The sequence below is a fragment of the Gymnodraco acuticeps genome, unplaced genomic scaffold, assembly GCF_902827175.1.
Source record: "Gymnodraco acuticeps unplaced genomic scaffold, fGymAcu1.1, whole genome shotgun sequence".
NCBI lineage: Eukaryota > Metazoa > Chordata > Actinopteri > Perciformes > Bathydraconidae > Gymnodraco > Gymnodraco acuticeps.
In genome coordinates, this window is record NW_022991219.1 from 3,668,802 (window position 1) to 3,688,698 (window position 19,897).

At 39.6% G+C, this 19,897-nt stretch overlaps 4 protein-coding genes across 4 annotated transcripts; 2 read left to right on the top strand and 2 right to left on the bottom strand.

Moving 5' to 3' along the window:
- Positions 1-329: 329 nt before the first annotated feature.
- LOC117561616 (calcium homeostasis modulator protein 1) lies at positions 330-5,570 on the bottom strand. Its single transcript, XM_034239141.1, has 3 exons — positions 5,025-5,570; positions 3,170-3,671; positions 330-363 (listed from the first exon to the last, which is right to left on the bottom strand). The coding sequence occupies exons 1-3, from the start codon at positions 5,568-5,570 to the stop codon at positions 332-334; spliced, it is 1,080 nt and encodes a 359-aa protein (XP_034095032.1). The 3' UTR covers positions 330-331.
- Positions 5,571-6,967: 1,397 nt separating this feature from the next.
- LOC117561602 (inositol 1,4,5-trisphosphate receptor-interacting protein) lies at positions 6,968-9,803 on the top strand. The gene is made up of 2 exons (XM_034239113.1): positions 6,968-7,209; positions 7,876-9,803. The coding sequence occupies exon 2, from the start codon at positions 7,879-7,881 to the stop codon at positions 9,775-9,777; it is 1,899 nt and encodes a 632-aa protein (XP_034095004.1). The 5' UTR covers positions 6,968-7,209; positions 7,876-7,878; the 3' UTR covers positions 9,778-9,803.
- A 125-nt stretch (positions 9,804-9,928) lies between these two features.
- On the bottom strand, positions 9,929-13,691 carry zp3c (zona pellucida glycoprotein 3c). Its single transcript, XM_034239095.1, is given in 11 exon segments — positions 9,929-10,086; positions 10,295-10,368; positions 10,513-10,601; positions 10,685-10,811; positions 10,895-11,084; positions 11,736-11,781; positions 11,783-11,837; positions 11,958-12,064; positions 12,149-12,278; positions 13,407-13,453; positions 13,455-13,691. Coding segments are annotated over 11 exon segments (1,260 nt in total).
- Positions 13,692-14,530: 839 nt separating this feature from the next.
- Positions 14,531-19,830, top strand: LOC117561671 (ras-related protein Rab-40C-like). Its single transcript, XM_034239216.1, has 6 exons — positions 14,531-15,214; positions 15,302-15,362; positions 15,449-15,509; positions 15,607-15,684; positions 16,326-16,548; positions 18,013-19,830. Exons 1-6 carry the CDS (start codon positions 15,061-15,063, stop codon positions 18,300-18,302), a joined length of 867 nt encoding a protein of 288 aa, XP_034095107.1. The 5' UTR covers positions 14,531-15,060; the 3' UTR covers positions 18,303-19,830.
- The last annotated feature ends 67 nt before the right edge of the window (positions 19,831-19,897 follow it).

Sequence of the window (19,897 nt, forward strand, 5' to 3'; positions counted from 1 at the left end):
GTTAGTGCATGTGTGTGCAGGGTGGGGTGGGGGGGATTCTACTCTCCCTCTAACCATCTGCTCCTTCAATTAAGGGAAAAAAACAAAGGCGCAGGAGTGTGTCTGCGTGTGTCGTGTTCAGACTCTCCAAACCTCCAGCTGGCTTTGTCATGGCAGGCTTCCCCTCTTCCTCTTTTCAATCCAGGATGATGCTCAGAGAGAGAGAGATTGACAGAGAGACTACAGATTGCCTTTCCCTTCCTCCCCTTGCTCCTGCTCTGGTCTGCCTTGGGTTTGTAAACAGATCTGTGCTCATGTGACCAGCCGTTTTGCCTCGCAACTCTCCTCTCCCTCAGCCCTCCCTCGCTCCCTCTGTCCTCCAATCTGTAGGCAGAAGGAAGGCAGAATGAGCCCGACACTGACGAATAGGGCGCCTGCAAGCACGCTGCTGTGTGTGTGTCTGTGTGCGCACACAGCCGTGTGTGTGAGTGAGGGAAGAGAGAGAGACGTTTGCAGCAATGTCGAGGGAGGCCCCGGTCAGCAGCATGCCCAGATGTCCTGACAACCATAACAAAGCCATTTGTGTGAGGAGTGGAGGTCAGCAAAAGAAGCAGAAGACGCCACATCATTCACTATTTCCTTCACTTGTACACACGGTTGTATTTTTGGAGCAGATTGTTATTCATATTTGCTTGGTTTGATCTATATATAAACATCTTGTCACTCTTTTGCAAAGGGAGAAGGAGGAAGGGAAGATGGGGGGGAGGATTCTGTGGATAGAGGGAACAAAGTAGGAAGTAAGGAAATATTAGAGAATGAAAAATGGTAGACACAGAGAGAAAAAAGTCACAGTCTGGACAAAGACGTCCATCCTCCCCCACACCAGCAGCCTTGGCTGGGGGAAGAACAGCTGTTGGGCTACTGGGCGAGTTGTGGGATGGTCAAGGGGAGTGCTACTTCACCAATCCCCAGGGGGGGAGGAAGGGAGGATTCGATGAGATCCATGCCATTTTCATGCCATTACTGCTGAATACAGGAACAGCTGGATTGAGTGCACAGATGCATGAGCATATAAACACTGTTCCTGTACAAAGCATGCACTGTTGGGTGTTAACAGGTTTCAGAATCCGATGGGAAGTGTGTTGTTGGAGCTGCAGGGTTGGTTCTCGTTGTTGGCTTGTGGAGGATGGTGGTTTTGTTAACAGCACGCCCTCTTGTGAAATATGATGAAACACATTGTCAACAACAGCTTCCTGAAGTTATACAGATTGTGAGAACAGTGGCGGAAAGTATATTAACTTAAGAATTCTACTGAGATACAATTTTGAAGTACTAGTACTTTACATTAGTATTTTCAGTTTATGCTACAACATTTGGAGGCCAGTAATCTTCTTTTTACCCCACTACATGTATTTGATAACTTAACTTACTTTGCAGATTCAGGCTCTTAAAGAGGCCCTATTATGCTGTTTGGGTTTACCCCTCACTGTAGTGTGTTATAGTTTTTGTTCATGTAAATGTTCTGCAAAGGCTAAAATCCCAAAGTTTCCTCCAGAGGGAGTCTCTCTCCACCCCCCCCCTGCCTGAAACGCCTCAATTGGACTCCTTTGTTTACTTCTGTAACATAATGACATCACCATGTAACAATTGCGCTTCTATTGGTTAGCGCTTCTAAGGGGCGGGACATCTCTTAGTGGTTGACCAATCTTTTAAATGATGATGTTTTATTCTAGGTAAAGATACCCAGCAGTTTATGAATCAAATAATATAAGGTTTATCTTTACCAGCTGCAACATTAAATGATACATGAATAAAAGAAAATCCAGTGATAATAAATATTATTCTAAAATATGTCATCCCGCTAAATTTGTATTTTATCTTAAGTACTCATGCTAGTACTTTTGGTCTTCATGAGTTAGATTCGAATGGATCTTTGCTTGTAAAAAGGTAATTTTTACATAGTAGTATTGCTATTTTTACTTCAATAAAAGATCTGAATATTATATATTACCACTGTAGGGAAACACCATGTTATATACAGTTTACTATAATGCTATTGCTTTAAAAGGCTTTTTCATCACATAGAAAACAATTCCTTAATGTTTTACCAAGCAGTGACTGACAACAAAATGAGGGAGCAAGAGAGATGTAAATCTTGGCCTTGTTTTCTTAGTGACATGTAAATTGTTTTATTGTTTTGCATAAATCATTGCTTTTCCAAATTGGAAATACAGTAGCATTGTAGGTTTATGTCGAATAACAAGGTTAGAGGCTAGAAATTTGCCTCAAGGCCTAATAAATTATATAACATATATGTTAATAACTAATTAAAAAGTTGTTACTTTTGAAAGCCCAGGCTGATTCTAGTGATTCAATTCAGTTCTTGTGATTAATAAATGTAGGCTAAATAAGTCTTGCTTGGGTGGCCTCAAGTGGCAGTTACTGGGTAATATAAAAGGATAACATGTAGTATTGTGATCTGTTTACACCAAATGTAACATTATTTTTTAGTGTTGATATAGCATCTACAATGTTAGCATAGCCTTGACCGACCCAAACTCCATACAGAATACATTACTAGCATTTTCAAAGTTAGTTGTTAGTTGTAGTTTTTGTAAGGTGCCCAGTTTATTTCAGTCTTTTGAAAATAAACACAAATTATTAATGGTCAAACTAACCAAAACTGTGCAAACTGGAATCTAATTAAGTAACGTTGGTTGAACAGCAATATCAAGCTAGCTAGCTATCAGCTATATGCTATTAGTCTTCCCAGACAAAGCAAGTCTGTAGCAGCAAAACATATGAGTGTTTTGCTTTTAGAAAGAGTGTTTTCTTTGTATGAATTCATCTTTTTATTTCTAGGCGACAGATTGTGTTATTACTTCTTTCTTTCGTCACAAGGTCCCTTTTTATAATGCAAGGAGCAGCAGAGTCTGGACGTCCACACACCACTTTTCCTTGCCCTGGAGATATTTATAGTGGCTTGCACTTGAGAGCAGCACAAACATTAACTAGCGTTGTCAATCAACAAAACTCTCCAGTGTGTTGTTATGATGTTTTACTACCAGCCTATATTCTAACTCACTTTGACAAATTACTAATACTAGCTAATAGAAACAAAAATAATTCTGAAAGTCAAATACGAGCCAATGCAAGCTTTTCTTATCCTCTTGAACGTTTCAGACCTTACTGTAATAAACCGCCCATTCCTTTTTCGCCACTTCATGGGTGTGTCCATTTACTAATCCATTGGCAGCTCCCTTGGCGTTCCCATTCAGTTTGCCATTGTTTTCACCCTCCATTTGTTCCTTTCTCAGAGCCAGAGGTGGCTTACAGGTGTGCCAGTTCCATAAAACCTTATTCATGTCATCCTGCGCTCTGATACCCATAAGTTTTTCTTCGTCACTCCTCTTATCATCCTCTCCGTCGTCGCTGTCGTCCTTGCCGGTGGTGCGATGGTGGTGGAGGGTTTGCATCTCCCCGCTGATGTTCTCAAAGTACTGGTGAATGCAAACCTTGGCGAAACTCTTGGCGTGGTCCTTGCAAGCCTCGTCAAACATCTTGCGCTCAACGTCGATGTAATGGGACCAGTACTTGGTCTTGAGGAAGGCAGCTTGAGAAAAGCATGGACGAATAGCTCGGATCAGGAAGGCCGTTAAGGTAATCATTAGCAGAAACATCCATCCACATGCCTGTAAAAAATAGATACTATCAAATGTTTTGGTGTGCCAAAATTACCCCAATTCTGAGCACTCATTAATGATAATAAGGTGTACGAAAGTAGATAAAAGAAAGATGGCCTTTGATTAATATTGAGTTGTGTTTGTCTTCTTGTAGATACTGAAGTGAAATTGTCCTATATGTGACCAAAAAAGCATCTCACTGAGCTTCCTGACAGTTCCATAGCTCATTAACAGAATCAATAGACTTTTCAGAGACATCTTACTTTTAAGCCTGTGTATAATATGGCCTGCGGCTGATCAAAGACTTAAAGAACAGAGTGGGTGTTTTTTGGATGGATTGAAATAGGTCCCAGTGCAATGAATAATACATTTAGAGGCTTATCTATCACTCTAATAAGCAAAGAGGAAAGCTTCAGTGAACTCAAAGTGCAAAGTCTGGTGCAGATTTAGGTTAACTACAGTTTTTGAGGAATGGAGCAAAGAAAATGTAAGATGCTTCGTCATCATATGCTGTGTTAAAAAAACGGATAGCTTAAAGTCTCCCAACTGTTGGAGACACTAACTGTAAATCAACTGATTAATCCGACTATTTACTTTATTATGTTCTATTAATCTTTACATTATTAGTTGTATTTACACCTGTGCCTTTTATAGACAAGAATCATGTGCTCAATAATGAATTCTGTTGATTTACAAAGTAGCAAAATAGAAAGACGCTTTGATTATTGTTATATTCAAAGGAGAGGGTATGGTACAGTAGCCCTGAGAGGCAAGCAAGACAGAAATCAGGTTCACATTTTGTTAAAACAAATATTTTTAAACAAGCTAACAGAGTATTGCACCATCCTTGTTTTTTGTCAGGTTTTTTGCAATGCAACTCTACCCCTTGTTCTGAAAAGGACTCAAGGGGGGTATTCATTTCTACAGTGCATTACAAAAATGAATAGGCAAGGCTATTCAGCTATATTGAATGCTCTTGTTACTATCTAGCAATTACAATCTAGCCATGTTGTCTTGGTTAGCTAGCTAGCTTTGCTGAACCCACATCTTCAAAAAACATGCTAGCAGTAACTTATTTTTGTTCAACAATGTTGGTGCTTTTTTCAGGAGAAGATGGAAATAAATAGTTTTGACATTCAGCAAAGGGCTGCAGGTCGGATTTCTACCCAGGTTGCTGTTAAGAACCTAGCACAGATACTTCTAATCATCACATAGTGGCCTCCTACGCTAATCAACCGTGCCATTTAAGTGAAGTTTGGTCTTTATAAGTGTCTAACCTGTCTCCGTCAAAGCATACCAGGTTATGACCCCTCAGTTTAACATCATTCACAAAAAAGTGAAAAAATAAAATCCTCTGGGTACCTGTGATATACATTTGATGTATCGCGAGGCTGCATCTCGTATTTCCTGGTGCTCAAATAACTTTTCGCATGGAATCCTGGCCAGGAGTTTGAGCTTATCTGTTTCTGTCAACCCGTTCATGACACTGTAATTCCCAAACTTTTCAATGTCCAAGTTGATGCTGAAAGCACAGAAGAAGCTTTTCCCATCCATGAGGCTGACGGAGACCCACACTGCTGGTGCTATCAAGGATCTCTGTGCGATTGAGGAAAACATGTAGCGAAGGATCGTTGGATCCTTGTGCCGTTTCCCTATTGGTCTTTTCCATTCCTCCGCGAGCACTGACACATTATTGTTCAACACAAACCCTAGAAGAAAGAACCATATGGGTGGAATGATGAGCAGTCCGATCCCATAGATGTAGTTGTATTCTGGCATACAGGGGCAGCTGAACTCGAAGACCGAGTACATCTGGGCACTGGCAAGTGCCATGATACCGCAGATCCCATTCATAAAAGATTCCTGGTTGGCTTGGAGGAACTGGAACATCATACGAAACTTATCCATTTTGGGAGATGTGGTGGATCTTTAGTTCAGATGGGGTTGAATCTGTGAAAGAACATGCAATAGGAAGTTGGAACTCAATCAGTGGAAAAGTGGTAAAAAGGCCCCACATCATGCTGATTCTCTTGGCACTATGGAACACATAATTCACTTAAGGTAATATTATATTTAAAGACTTTCCATTAAGTGTTGAATTAAGAGTTAGAAAGTTCATATTCAGAGATTGAAGATTAGAGTCAAATGCTTGGACATTGTTCTGGATTCAGAGTTATGTTCAGACTTTTACTTTGTTATGCTATGTTTTAAAAGATGTTTCTTGTCTGAACTCATTTTAACCTATAAGAATTCAAATATAGTATTATTATTATTATATATGAAGGATGACCTATTCTATTAGCAAAATGGTACCATACTTATTATGCCCTGACTTTTCTTCCTGACCAGATTTCATGAAGACTTTAATCAGTTTGTCAGAGTATTATTAGAAAAGTGATATTTATTTATATTACACTGCGTGATTAAATATAGATTTAATTAAATAAAAAACAAGAACAAAGTCAGGCATCCCAATGATATTGATCAAGAAGGAATTTCACAAAAGTACACTTACCGTTTTTATTTTGAGTAGATGAAAAAACGGAAAGGAAAATAAATCATATACTGATATAGTCCTTGGGAAATATATTGCAGTTTTACTCAGACACAGTAGCTCGGACCGACTGAAAGGTTTTCCTTGAACTCTCTGTGGTGATGTTCAAAGCCGACCACATCACCTGTCATCATGCTCCTCCCCGCACAGGTGTTGAAGGTGATGTAACAAAAGATTCTCATCCAGCTGCACAGTTTCTTTAAAACAGCGTCATAAACACACTTCCAAGTCAATACTTTTGCAACTCACATTTGTCCTGTCTTATATTAATGTAGTATTTATAGTGTTAACTGAAGTTCCCTAAACCTCTGGGATGCAATGTAGTTCAGCTGCAGCCCGAACAATCCCGACATGCAAAAATCATCTCCAAACATTCAAATACCCGAAGCTTTGTCTGGAAAATGTGGTTTTTGCTTAAAAGGTGAAGGTTGAATCTGTTTCCACTTATCTAATCAGAGGCAATTCAAATCAAGAGACAATAGCTTATATCATGGAAAATATGATAACTATTCAATCTCATGGGGATTTATTTTCTCCACATAGTCCTCTGAACTCAACTGCACCCACAGTGCTGAACAAACCAGTTAGAAGTCCACCACAATATAAAAGGCAGGGGCTTACCTCCTATTCATAGCTAGTACACAATTGTATCAATAGTGCCTGGCCTAAGGCTTGGTCCTTTAAAACATAATTTAATTTATTGTGAAAGTTTATGGTTCGTTATATGACTCAGTTTATCTGAGAAAATTCACTTCAGGCTTTTATGACTATTCGGTGAAACTTACAGGAAGTCAGTGCTATCTTTTTTCTTCTCTGCAATGCACAGGGAAATGTCACAGCAGAGGGTGTGCAGGAAATAAGTCACGAAACACAACCTGCAACGACATCTAAAAAAGGAAGAGATCACTGAGTGTCTTGCTTCCTCTTTTGTACCTACCGTGCAGATAGGTTACCGGAGCGTTGCAAAGCTGAGATAATTCATCATTTCTTTTGGTGCGTATTCTTGATCTTTTCCTTTAATGTTAAGTGCAATTATAAATGTTGTTCCATGTCAAATGTAGTTACAGAAATAAGTAAAGAGATGTTCTCAGGACTTCCAGGAAGTAGCTTTCGTTTAGCATCATTATGAAAGTTTGCCTGCTGTACAATTCACATTAAGTATTTTTTTTTATGTAATTAAAGGGACGTTTTTCACTTAAGCATTTTTCTAGGGCTATTATAATCTGCCGATTATTCTATGGATTAATTGATTGGTCTATGAAATGTCTGAAGAAGAAAAAAGAAAAGTATGGATGTTTAAAAAAAAGAAAAAGGTGTTGTATAAGCTATTTATATATTTTACTTTGTTAAAGTTAGTCAAAAAAAAAGGAAGGAAAACCTACAAAATATTCACTTTTAATTGAACTAACTTTGAAGTCCTGTCTGTTTCTCTATACTGGGGGGCGTGGGGGCTCACATGTGCTTTAGGCTACATTGACTATGAATATGTATCTCATACAACCAAATGTAAAACTATCGAACAGAAACACAGAAAAAATGTTAGAGGCTGAAAACAGCCAAAAACATTGATAAGCCTACTAATCTTTGCAGCTCTATTTTTTTTTTCAAATCACTGACATTATTTTGGACAATTTTTAATGGTGTTTGACTCATTCACAGACGATGCAAGATATTCTGCTGCGAGTGTTTGTGGTGGCTCTGGGTCTCTTAACATATCCAAGGGAGGACCCCGGGGTTGAGAATGGGGAAGATTTCACCACACTGGGCATGCAGAAGCATGAAGAGAGGCTGCTGAGAGAAGAAGAGGAACTCGACCATGTAATGGCCCCTGAAGATATGATACATACTGTCAATGGAGATCCTCATGATGACTTTCAGCCTGATCAATATGTTACTAAAAACATATCTGTCTTAGAAGATGTGTCTGTCACCACACAAGAATCAGAGGAAGACTTTGCTGATCACAACTCAGATGTTACAGAAAGTCAACCACAAAACTCCCAAAGGGAACCTGAAACGGCTCTGCAAACTTCACAAATTGACCAGGGGCTTAATGGAAATGTACAGTTTGACAAGAAAAGTAAAGAAGACACCCAGACTGTACAGTCTGTCTCTTTTATAGACCCAGGAAGCCCACAAGGACAACAGGAAAAGCCTGAAGTGATTGGTTCGAATGAACAAGAATCCCCTCCATCACACCCTCACACCTCAACATCAGAAAATGAAAGTACGGAGAAGGACATGGCTGACTGGGAGCGGGATTACCTTTGGTACTTATGGAACGCACTTTCTGTAATTTCCATGATCCGCTTCTTTAGGAAATACCTCGGTAAAGATTCCCAAATTAAACAAGAAGAAACCAGGGCCTTAACTGTGACCTGCACTGCTGCTGAAGTGCTGCTACCAGACAGCAACACTCTGCAGCGATTTCATTCTAAATGTATTCAAGTCTCATCTGATAAGAGGAAGGAGTTTTTGGAGGGGTTTGCAAATGATCTATTGGAGGCCATGAGAGCCGTATGTGATACAAACGGTGGTATGGTGATTGAAGACTTTCAGATAGTGGACATGTACAATATCATTGTCCCTTTTACCCCTCTAGATCCTTATAGTTTCCAGTGTCTGCTCAATCAGGCAAGTGACCAGCCGCCAGATATGCAAGCATGTGGTCAAATCAAACTAGTGGAAAATAAGACAATCCAAAATGTCTGCCCCTGTCAGTCTCCTAATTCAGAGGACATGGTGTGTTTGCTGCATTGCGAGACTGAGAAAGTAAAGACGAAAAAGACTGATGGCCTTCTCTGCATGAAGGACTCCCCATTTCTGTCAAAATTGAAGGTTACAAAATGGTTTCAGAGCACAATCAAACAAGCATGGGAACAGATTTCTCACAAGTATGAGTTTGAGCTGAACATTCGCTACATCAGTGCTCCAGGTGCTCTGGTTGTTCGATTTAGATCGGGGAAGAAGGTTGGCTTCAGAATGAATCCTGTGGTTAAAATAAACACCAATGCTCATTTCTTCATCGATCCAAACTCCATGAATGGCTTTGAAACTTTCTGGACGCTCTCCTTGACCAACTATGAGGACCACTTCTTGGAACACATCTCTAAACGCCTGCCTGTAAATTCATGCCACAGACAAACTCTTGAAATTGCACATTTCCTCCACAAGAGACAAACAGCAATATCAGGAAATAATGCCCTCAAGGATATCCATTTTAAAACTGCACTAATGCATCTCCTTTTGACTAAAGACCCATCACAGTGGAAACCCAACTTTATGACTTGCAGGCTACAAGACTTATTAGCCTTCATGGAGAAAAGCCTCAAGAAAAAGCAGCTGCAACACGTTCTTATTGGGAACCCTTTAAGGCAGAGGATTATTGAACTTCCTGCTGAATTTACTCATGCAAAGACAGTGAATCTCTTCCATCCCCTTGTGGTACACAACTGCATCTACAGAAATGCTGTGGTTCATTTTCAAGAAATACTTAGAAATGCACACATGCTGATAAATGACTATGTCAAGTGTATTGAGGGTACCAATTGTTCCATTTAAATAAATCAGTTTACTCAATTGTGAAATTAAGTCTGGTTTAAATCTGTACCCTTAAAAGCAATGAAGGATTCATGTCACAACTTCAAGAATAGGCCATTGAAACATCCAGTACACGAGAAGCCATTTATTTAAAAGTCTGATTATTTTCACATCACATATTTGTTTTAATAGTCATGTTCCAGTGCTGCAGGTAGTCTTTGTGCGCTGCCATGCTGGGGTCCTCCAAAGTGAAAGTGTCAGCATCCAAGACCTTCATCCAGGGGTGAACGTCCACCTTCCAAGAGTGACTGGAGAACATATTCCTGGTAGCTGAAAAACAAAATTACAAAACTCAACATTTGAAGAAAAAACAAGTAGTCAGTTTTTACATGTTAAGCTTTTCTCATTGTCCCCAAGGATTTGGCCTCATATTGCCCGTAACAGTCATAAAGTGATGCTTCACTTGTGTAAAGTCACAAATTAATATGGCCAGGTTTTGTCAAAATTTCCTTTTATAACACAACATGTCTGAACTTACTCTTAGGACTTGTAGAGGAGCAGGTGGTTTCACAGCAGCTGCTCACAGAGTCATCACCATACAGCTCCTTCCACCTAAGCCATACAAAATAAGTAATCAGGTCTTGAAATGCTAGCAAAATAATACAATTAGGTGAAAAGCACATGGCATCCTGTAAGACTTATAAAGCAAGCTGCCTCCACCTGCGGAGGGATTTACTTTAACCACAGTCAACTCACTTCTTGGTAGCTTTGTCATAGTTGCAAGCCTTTGACTTTGCAGTCGGAGTCACAGCCCCCATTGAGATGTCACAGAGCATGTAGATTTGCTGAAAGACATTTGGACTTCAGAGTTAATTTACACTTTCCATATAAAGAATTAGAGCTCTGTAGCAGTTGATCTTCACAGTACCTGTGATGCAGATGAAGTGGAAACCTTGTCCTTGAAGATCAAGGCAGTCATGCCGAATTTCTGGGACGTCTTTGAAGTACCGGTGATGAACTTTGATTGCAGCGACACCTTGCTATCAATCATGCAGCTGCAAATAAGGAGTAAAGGCATGTTTTATTTCCAACCAACACACAAGATGCCCATTTTAGTTAAAAAAAATCCAAATCTCACCCAAAGTTGTCAATGACTGTATATTTAGGTGTTGAGGTATAGTCTTGAGAAGCAGTAATGAAGCACGTGTTGATGTACATCCTCATCGCTCCAGTGGATGCAGCAGCATGCTCAGGTTTCTTGGCCTCAAAGTACATTTGCTGACCAAGGTACAGTAAAGATTTGGTGACAGTGATGTCATTGCCAGATGCTGTGGAAAAGGATGATGTCGGCAAACTAACGTTTTAGATTCATATAAATTAAGCAAGGCTGTGTCACACATTTGCCGTTTGGTAACACAGTAGGAAAATGCTTGCTGCTTTGGCTTTTTAGCAGTGATCAATTCCAGAGAACACTTGTAGTGCATGTATTGAATACGCTCATCTTTTTTTTAAGGGAACCTGCAAAAGTCTTAACAGATCAGACCTTGGCATAACAATTGGTAATAAAACAATTTTTTAAAGAAAGTTGCAATACCAAGTTTGTCCTGCTTTGAATTTATTGTGGTTTCTTTTCCCTACTCAGGTATTACAGGTGTAAGTTCTCAAATGAAGCTAAAAGCTGCCAATAAAGTAATTTATCTCACAAGCTTTGACCAATTTTTTTGTTTAACCCCACTGCTAGTTTGAGACAATGTGCATTATAATTAGAACACTAATGTACTTGAGCATTTGGGTTAAAGTGTACCACCACATTATTTTATTCTGCTCTAAAATGTTAAGCAGTTTGAAAAACCATGCAACATTAGGAGGATCTTGTAATACATCTAAAGTTTCTCCCCAGAGCTGTTCAAGGTTTATATTGAGACTTGGAGAAACACTAAGCGAGAAAAGGAGAAAATTCCTGTTTAAACTAAACATACCATCTTGAGGAGTAAGGGTGAAGCTGCTCTTTGGTGAGAGTTCTTTTAAAAACAGTGCCTCCCTTCACTTCAGGGTAGAAGCCAACTTTAGAGTGAAACAATCTACAACAGACAAGAGAACATTACGACAAGGTAGGGAATAGCAGTTGTCACAGTCTTACAAGTTTGCCATGTTCTGTATTGAGGTCAGCAATATAGACAAATCATGATTACATATCTTACCTTGGAAATGTACACTACACAGGAATGGTAAATGGCATATCTCTTAAAACCACAGTGTTTGGCTGGTAGTTGGCCACATTGCTGATCACCCGGAAATCTGCATTATTCTGGATCAGACAAAGATTTGGGTTGGTTGAGGTTTGTCAATATAAAGCTTTCGTTTTCAAAACACATAAAACTGCTTTTCCAACCTCTGTCTTGAATCCACAGCTATCCGTCAGAAGGTAGAGGAAGTAGTAATGGTCTTTGGTACCTTTGTTAACAGGACAGGTGCCTAGTTTAAGAGATTTCCATGCATCTGTATACTTAAAGATCTCTTTCCTTACTCCAGTGGTTCTCAAAGTGGGGGGCGCGCCCCCCAGGGGCGCGAGAGACCAGGAGGAGAAATGGTTATTAAAAAAAAAAAAAAAAAGATAACAACAAAAAAAAATCATATATTTAAAAATTATTGATTCAAAAATACGTCTGGGTCTTTGTGTTTCATTAAAGCTCTGTGTGTGTGTGTGGAACGAGCCATTTGTGTGTGTGAGAGAGAGAGAGAGAGAGAGCAGAGCCCGAGAAGAGAGAGAGAGAGAGAGAGAGAAGAGAGCGGAGAGAGAGAGAGAGAGAGAGAGGAGAGAGAGAGAGAGAGAGCGAGAGAGAGAGGAGAGAGAGAGAGAGAGAGAGAGAGAGAGAGAGGAGAGAGAGAGAGAGAGAGAGAGAGATATGATGTTAGCTTCTGGTGCTAGCGAGCTACGCTAACGGATATAAGGAGTGTTTTCAACAACAAAGTGGAGGAGAGTGTTATCAGTGTTATCTCAGTGGGTCTCAAACATTTTGGTCACCATTAATGTAAACAATTATTTCCGAGGCACACGTTTATATGATCATTATAGTTATAAAAAAATAAGAGAATAAATAAAAAACAGGTATGAAATACTATATGACATTAAAAAATGAATAAAGTTTAAAAGGGGAGTGATTTGTAAAATATCCATAAAGAAATAGTAAATCTGTTTACAGTTCTGTGTTGAGAGATGTATCCATATAGATCTCTTCATTTTGCTCTCAAAGTGCACCAGCTTTTAACTTCAATATTTAAAAATCTTCCTGGGGGAGCTTGCCCCCGGACCCCCCCTATGTGAGGTCCACACACCACCTGTAAAAATAGCACTTGACCCCTGCTTACACCTATATGCCGTGAGCTGATTATCGAGCCTTCATTGTAACTGTCACACTGTGTATATGCGTGGGGAGTGTTGCAGTAGAACATTCAACTGTAGCTCCCGGTACATTAATGGGAAACGCTAAATGTTTGAGCACCCTCTATGAAACGTCAAGCTACCCCACAGTACCCCCAAAATAAATCTCTGGCGCCGCCACTGAGCCTGACTATTTGTGTTGGGGGGGGCCCGACTTTTTTTTTTCTCCAAAGGGGGGGCCTGACAGAAAAAGTTTGAGAACCACTGCCTTACTCTAACATACATTCTGTCAACATGGCACAAGATTTCAATCAGCTTTGCAATACCAAGTTTGCAAAGCTGTTGTTCCGGATGCAATAGTAGTGGTGACAGTCTGAAGTAACATTTGTCTGAGCGAGGGTGGTAGGGGTCTGGCACCCTTTTCTGGCTTGAAGGCACTTTTCTGGTCATCGTAGGAAGATACAACCAAATACTCAGGAACTTGCCTTGGTGCAAGTGTTGTAGATGCACCACTTGCCGCTCTCAGGAATGTCGGTTTGAGGTCCTCACTCATTTAGTCACTTATTACTTTCTGCATTCTCTCCCACTCTTGTTCAGGGTTTTGCACAAGCATAGCGAGCTCTTCCTCTGGAACGATAACAGTAGGCAGAACAAAACAGCACTAACAAAATCACAGCATGCATCAGGCCATTTTCACTCAAGACAGCGCCTATCACTGACATCAACAAGACCAGATACTTTGGTGGGGTTTCAGCTGGCTTTTATACTCTGCAATCACTGGAGAGAACTCCCCACAGTTGCTACAAATGCCTTGATATGACATTTCCTTATCAATTCCAATACAAAAATAGCATTAGGTGGAGATTAAAGTCGAATTTAAAATAATCAAGTTGCTCAATAATGGTTCACTTTTTCAGCCTCCATGGTGAGGGAGCAGTAGAGCTTTTCCATAAAAAACGTAAATAAAACATACATAAAGTGAGGGTCAAAAACCATACATCAATTTATTTTGTGTAAAATAGAAAGAACCTTGTATTATAGATTAAATACATTGAGACATACAATTACAATAAAGCTTTAATAAAAAGCTGCACATCCTATTTATTTTACTAAATTATTTTTAAATAATCCACGATCAGATTTATTATCTGTTGACCTATATCTAATAAATGTAAGGGCCTCAATGTAATTTCAGAAATCATAAATATCAATCAAATTATATAACGAGGCAGATAAGGAATAGTTTTACTAGTGAGAATGTTGGGTAATGGTAATACATAAATAAATAACATGTTGGCCTTTAATCATTTTATATTTTCTAAAATATATTTTGTTGTGTTTCTTTTATTTGGTTAATCCCACCCCGGATGGGACGCAGCTCATGATGTCATCAACACCAGGAAGTTCCAACACAGTCCACATAGACGTTGGGCTTGGACGCTGAATATCTCTTTTAGGCTTTATTCTTTCTAACAAATTGAAAACAGTCACATTTGGTCTGGTAGAGTATCGTTTATTGCGGAACTAAACAGCCTCGTGTCAACTGTTTGTGCTAGAATGCGTCATTGTCGCTTGCGTTAGCTGGCTAGCTAACAAGCTAACAGCTAGTTAAGGTTGTTTTGGTTATTTTTGTATGCGTTCCATCATATTGACGGTGTCTAGACTCGGCTTTAGCTGCCGGCTTTAACTGCCGATAACGTACATTGAGGTGTATTTGTAAAGTTGACCAGGACACCATTGTCTGAGTTTACAGAATACATAGTTAATGTAAATCGTGGGTAGTGTAGCAGCTAGCTGGTTAGCTAACGCCAAACGTCGGTCGCCTAGCTTTAGCTACCCCTGTTAGGGAACGTCTGGGTTGTCCCTTTCCCCGAAGAGTGGACCTCTGGTGAGCTGCAAAGGCTTTCTCTGAACTGGACCCAATGCGCGGGATTATGGGGACCCAGAGTAGTCCAGTGAAGAGTTACGATTATCTCCTGAAATTCCTTTTGGTGGGAGATAGCGATGTTGGGAAGGGAGAAATCTTGGAAAGTTTACAAGACGGATCAGTGGAGTCTCCCTATGCCTACAGCAGTGGTGAGGAACGATCTCTTTTTCCCCAGCTGTTTAGAAATCGATTTAAAAGACTGGACTGACTCACATTAAATAACTATTTACTCTCAGGCATTGATTACAAGACAACTACTATCCTGCTTGATGGCAAAAGAGTGAAATTAGAGTTATGGTAAGTGTTTAAAAACAATGAGGCAAAAGTGACTGTCCCATAGCATGTTAGTGTGCTTACTCTACATGTCTGTGTGTCTTCCACAGGGACACATCTGGGCAGGGCAGGTTCTGCACCATCTTCAGGTCTTACTCTCGTGGAGCACAGGTGACGACTTGCAGAGCATTTTCTGTGTTTCCCTTCATTATGTGATTCTGTATAAATGTATACAAATGTACTACATGTTTGTTTTTTATTTTTACAGGGGATCTTGCTTGTGTATGACATCACTAACAACTGGTCGTTTGATGGCATCGACCGCTGGATACGGGAAATAGACGAGGTAGTGTCATACTGCTTGAAACAAAGGAAATCCACCTGCATTCATCTGCAAAGAAAGATAGCTATTAGTGCAATGGCTTTATTTTTTTCTCCAAAATACTATATTTAATTATGCAACCCGTACTCAGATTGGTCTGAAGTCTTGAAATATGGTAGGAAATACTTTGGGGAGGTATCTGATAAAACTACCTTTTGAATCACAGGACAAATATTATTTGTATCAATTTTCAAATGCAGAATTTTTTAAAAGTTAGACAACTGTTTGTGTTGATTAAACTTCTTCCATATGAACTGTTTATTTCACTGCATATGTGTGATTTCATAATCAAGTTGTTATTCTCCTCCGAGTCTTTAAGATGCACCCATTTCTTAATATTTCTAATAGCATTTCTATTCTATATTTAGTCTTGGGGCACATGGGACTGCTGTTTTTTTCATAAAATATAATGACATATAGAACCAAACTAGTCCCATATGCCCAAAGATTACAGTTTGATAGAGAAACTCCGTTTTCTGCCAGATATGTGATTGACCAAATCCAGAGAACACTTTCACTAAAGGACATTCAAGGGGTCTTTGCATGAATAGGTTACGAGATAGCATGTAACATTGTTTTTAGAAACTCATTTTGTTTTCCACCAGCATGCGCCAGGCGTGCCCAGGATCCTGGTGGGGAATCGTCTTCACCTGGCTTTCAAGCGGCAGGTGCCCACAGAGCAGGCCAGGGCCTACGCGGAGAAGAACAGCATGACTTTCTTTGAGGTCAGCCCGCTGTGCAACTTCAACGTCATCGAGTCCTTCACAGAGCTTTCACGCATTGTGCTGATGAGGCACGGGATGGAGAAGTTCTGGAGGCCCAACCGAGGTGAGCTGGTTTGAAATGGCAGATTATGAATGCATTGTTTTTCTCAATTTTAGATAAATGACAACAAACAAAACGGATGAAGGATGTTAAAATTGCATTCGTCCAATTTTCAGAAGTGTATTTGACAGACTCAAAAGCATTTGGATTACATAGTGACCTGGACATTATTTCTGAAAAGACACACTGCTCTTGAGTGTTTCAAATAATAATAAATAAGGTCTGCACCATTTGAAAAAAAACGTAATTGTAAATATTTTGACCAACCCTACCCCACAATGTTGGAGCGATATATATTTTAGTTCTACAATAATTAATTAAACCTGGCACATATTTAGAATGAAACTAATATTGTGCTTCCTGTGACATAATGAACCGACTAGTCCATGTTGAAGTTTTGATCAAATGTGATTGATTGTACAGCCGTAAATAAAACATGTTTATCAGTGGTTTAGTATAATGTCCTTCACAGTGCCGCGTTTTATGTGTGGCGCTTGAGTATCCACTTTCCCCTCGCTCGGTCAGTCCGAGAAGAAATCGAAATTTAACAGAGAAGCGGCCTCTGTAACTTTATCATAGTTATATCATATATTTTGTCTTTAGGAATATTTGTTGTATTGCTTGCCCATACTGCATTCATCTGGAGCACCACACGAGTAGATCAAATGTAGTATGAAGTACAAGATTATTGCCCAAATCATTTTATTTAAAAATATTTAAGATCTATACATTATTGTTTTTCCTATAAGACAAACGTGTGTGTTCATGTAAGCTATTTTCAACTGAATTGTTCGGGAACATAAGAAGGGCCTGGAAGAATACAATTATTAAAACAAAGCTTAAATATTGATAAGATAAGAAGCAAATCATTCTAAATGTGTCTAAATATTTGTATCTGGCGGAGTGCCTCAGCTAAATGTCCCCTTTGTTGTGATGCCTACATTAGGGCTGCACAATAAATCAACATTTAACTTTTATTTACACAATTACTTTTGTGATATCTAATGAACAGTAATGTGGATATAATGAAAGAATAGAGCTGAACGATTCATTGGAATGTTCACAAATGTGCAGTGTGGATTTATGAATGACTAAATTGCAGTAAAGGAACATTTAGTTATCGGCAAAATATGTGAAAATATCATTATTAATTCAAAGGTGTGATGCTGCAGAGAGGTCCCTGCCTACAAACAGTATTCTACAGGCTAAAGGAAGAATCTTCGTATCTTTTTAAAAAAAATGTCAATGATACTGTGAGTAATGTTTCAAAAGTAGTTTTCCCTCTAATAGTGCAAACATATCGCAGTTGAAATATCATTCCAAATAACTGTAATTAGTTTTTCTACATTGTGCAGCCATGGTCCAAATATAAAAGTTTGAGCCATCTGAAAACGTATTTGAAGAGTATTGAGTATTTAACTTACGGTTGTTGTGACATAACGTCCACATTTCTTCTTCGCCCCACAGTCTTCAGCCTCCAGGACCTGTGCTGCCGCTCCATCGTCTCCTGCACCCCCGTGTACCTCATAGACAAGCTGCCCCTCCCCGTCTCCATCAAGTCCCACCTCAAGTCTTTCTCCATGGCCAACGGCATGAACGCGGTCATGATGCACGGACGCTCGTACTCGGTGGCCAACAGTGCATCGTCGGGCGCTAACGGTAGCAAAGCTAACAGTCTGAAACGCTCCAAGTCCTTCCGGCCTCCGCAGAGTCCTCCGAAGAGCTCGTCCTCTAAGGGGAACTGTAAGATCTCATAGTGAAGGAGAGGACTGGCGGTTAAAGTTAGAAATGGGTTGTTACTCCGAGAGGTCACGAAGGCCATAAAGGCGCACGGAGAGCCACCAGCAGTCTTCACAGGAACAGATTTAGCTGTGAACTGTCATTGTCCTTTGTGGACTTGCATTGGTTTCTTTGGGACGTCTTGTGGATGTTCCGTTCACCCGTACTCCTGACTGAAAGACGCTCGCTATGATCAAGTCAAACCAGATTACCCCTGGGAGCGACAGATGTGACTCTAGGGAGCACGGCTCACCTGTTAACACTACACACGAGTGGAGGGATGTCGGCCATCTTTTATTATGAAAAAGGACCTATCGTATTTGAAGTCGTAAATATGTGCTCGTTGTTTTGGTCTGTGATGGTGATTTGATCCAGCTTATGCTTGTTTTTGTCTTGAATGTTTTGGGAGCCCTGCTTTCAGTGTTCAACTTATTTGTGTTTCATGGAAAACTCCTTTTTAAGGATGCTTATTTAAAACTCAGATTTAGTTTTTAAATGAGGTTTGAATTGAATGTCATGAGAAACTAGTTTACCGGACAGACTAATACAGGATTACAAATAAATAACGAGACCGTTCTCTCTAGCGCTCAATCTGTGAAAACAACAAGCAAAGTTGAGCCAAGTCGTCTCGTTTTTACAGACTCCCCGTTTGAATTCCAGTCCGTTCTCATTGGGTTTGGACATCTGTTGACTTTCTCAGGCCATTTTCTTAATCGAATATTCTTAGTTGCAGCTTTATCACTTGAACTGGTTTCAGCAGCTTGATCATTTCTCAGAGTTTTCACTTTTTGGGGGAACTTCCAGAGATTGATGGCGCTGGGGAGGAAACCTTGAACAAACGTACAGATGGAGCCTTTGGGAAGTGATCTTGTGTCTTAGCAGTACATTCACCTTGGTGAGAGGAATATTTTTTAATGGATTGCTTTTTGGGGATTTTTATATGCAATGTATTTATGAATGTAAAACAATACTCTTCTGCTACTTTGCTGTGGCCGTGCGGTCATTTGTGGGACTGTAAGAATCAGAGGTGGAAAGTTATTGTAATACTTTTAACACGTTTTGAGTATTTACTGTAATTTCATTCTTTTTTACAACCCTCATAATGTGTACAATAGGAGGGGGTAGAATGGTTTACTGTGGAGAAACAGGATGTCAGATGACTACGGAAAGTCTTGGACTTTAAATCGTAGCTTACAAAAATATTGTTAATTTAAATAATCCGAACAAAATGCTTTTATACTTTTAAATTCTCAATTTTCTTTCCACCTCTGATTTAGCGTATTATACTTCCACTCCAACATTCCCAGTGTCGTGGCTTAATGTCTAATACGCTCATTGAGGGTATAAAAAAACCGTGGTGCATGTTTTCTACTGGCGCTGTATGGAAATGTAAAGCACTATGTAAACGTTTGGTAATGACCGTTGTTATCAGAACTGTGTTTGCATACTATTGTGACTCCATTGAAAACACAACCACCTAAATAAAGAGTAAAGCTATTACTAAAAGCTTTCTGCCATGAATCTTTTTTCATTCATTTATCTTTGTGGGAATATATTTGGTACCCCTTTGTCC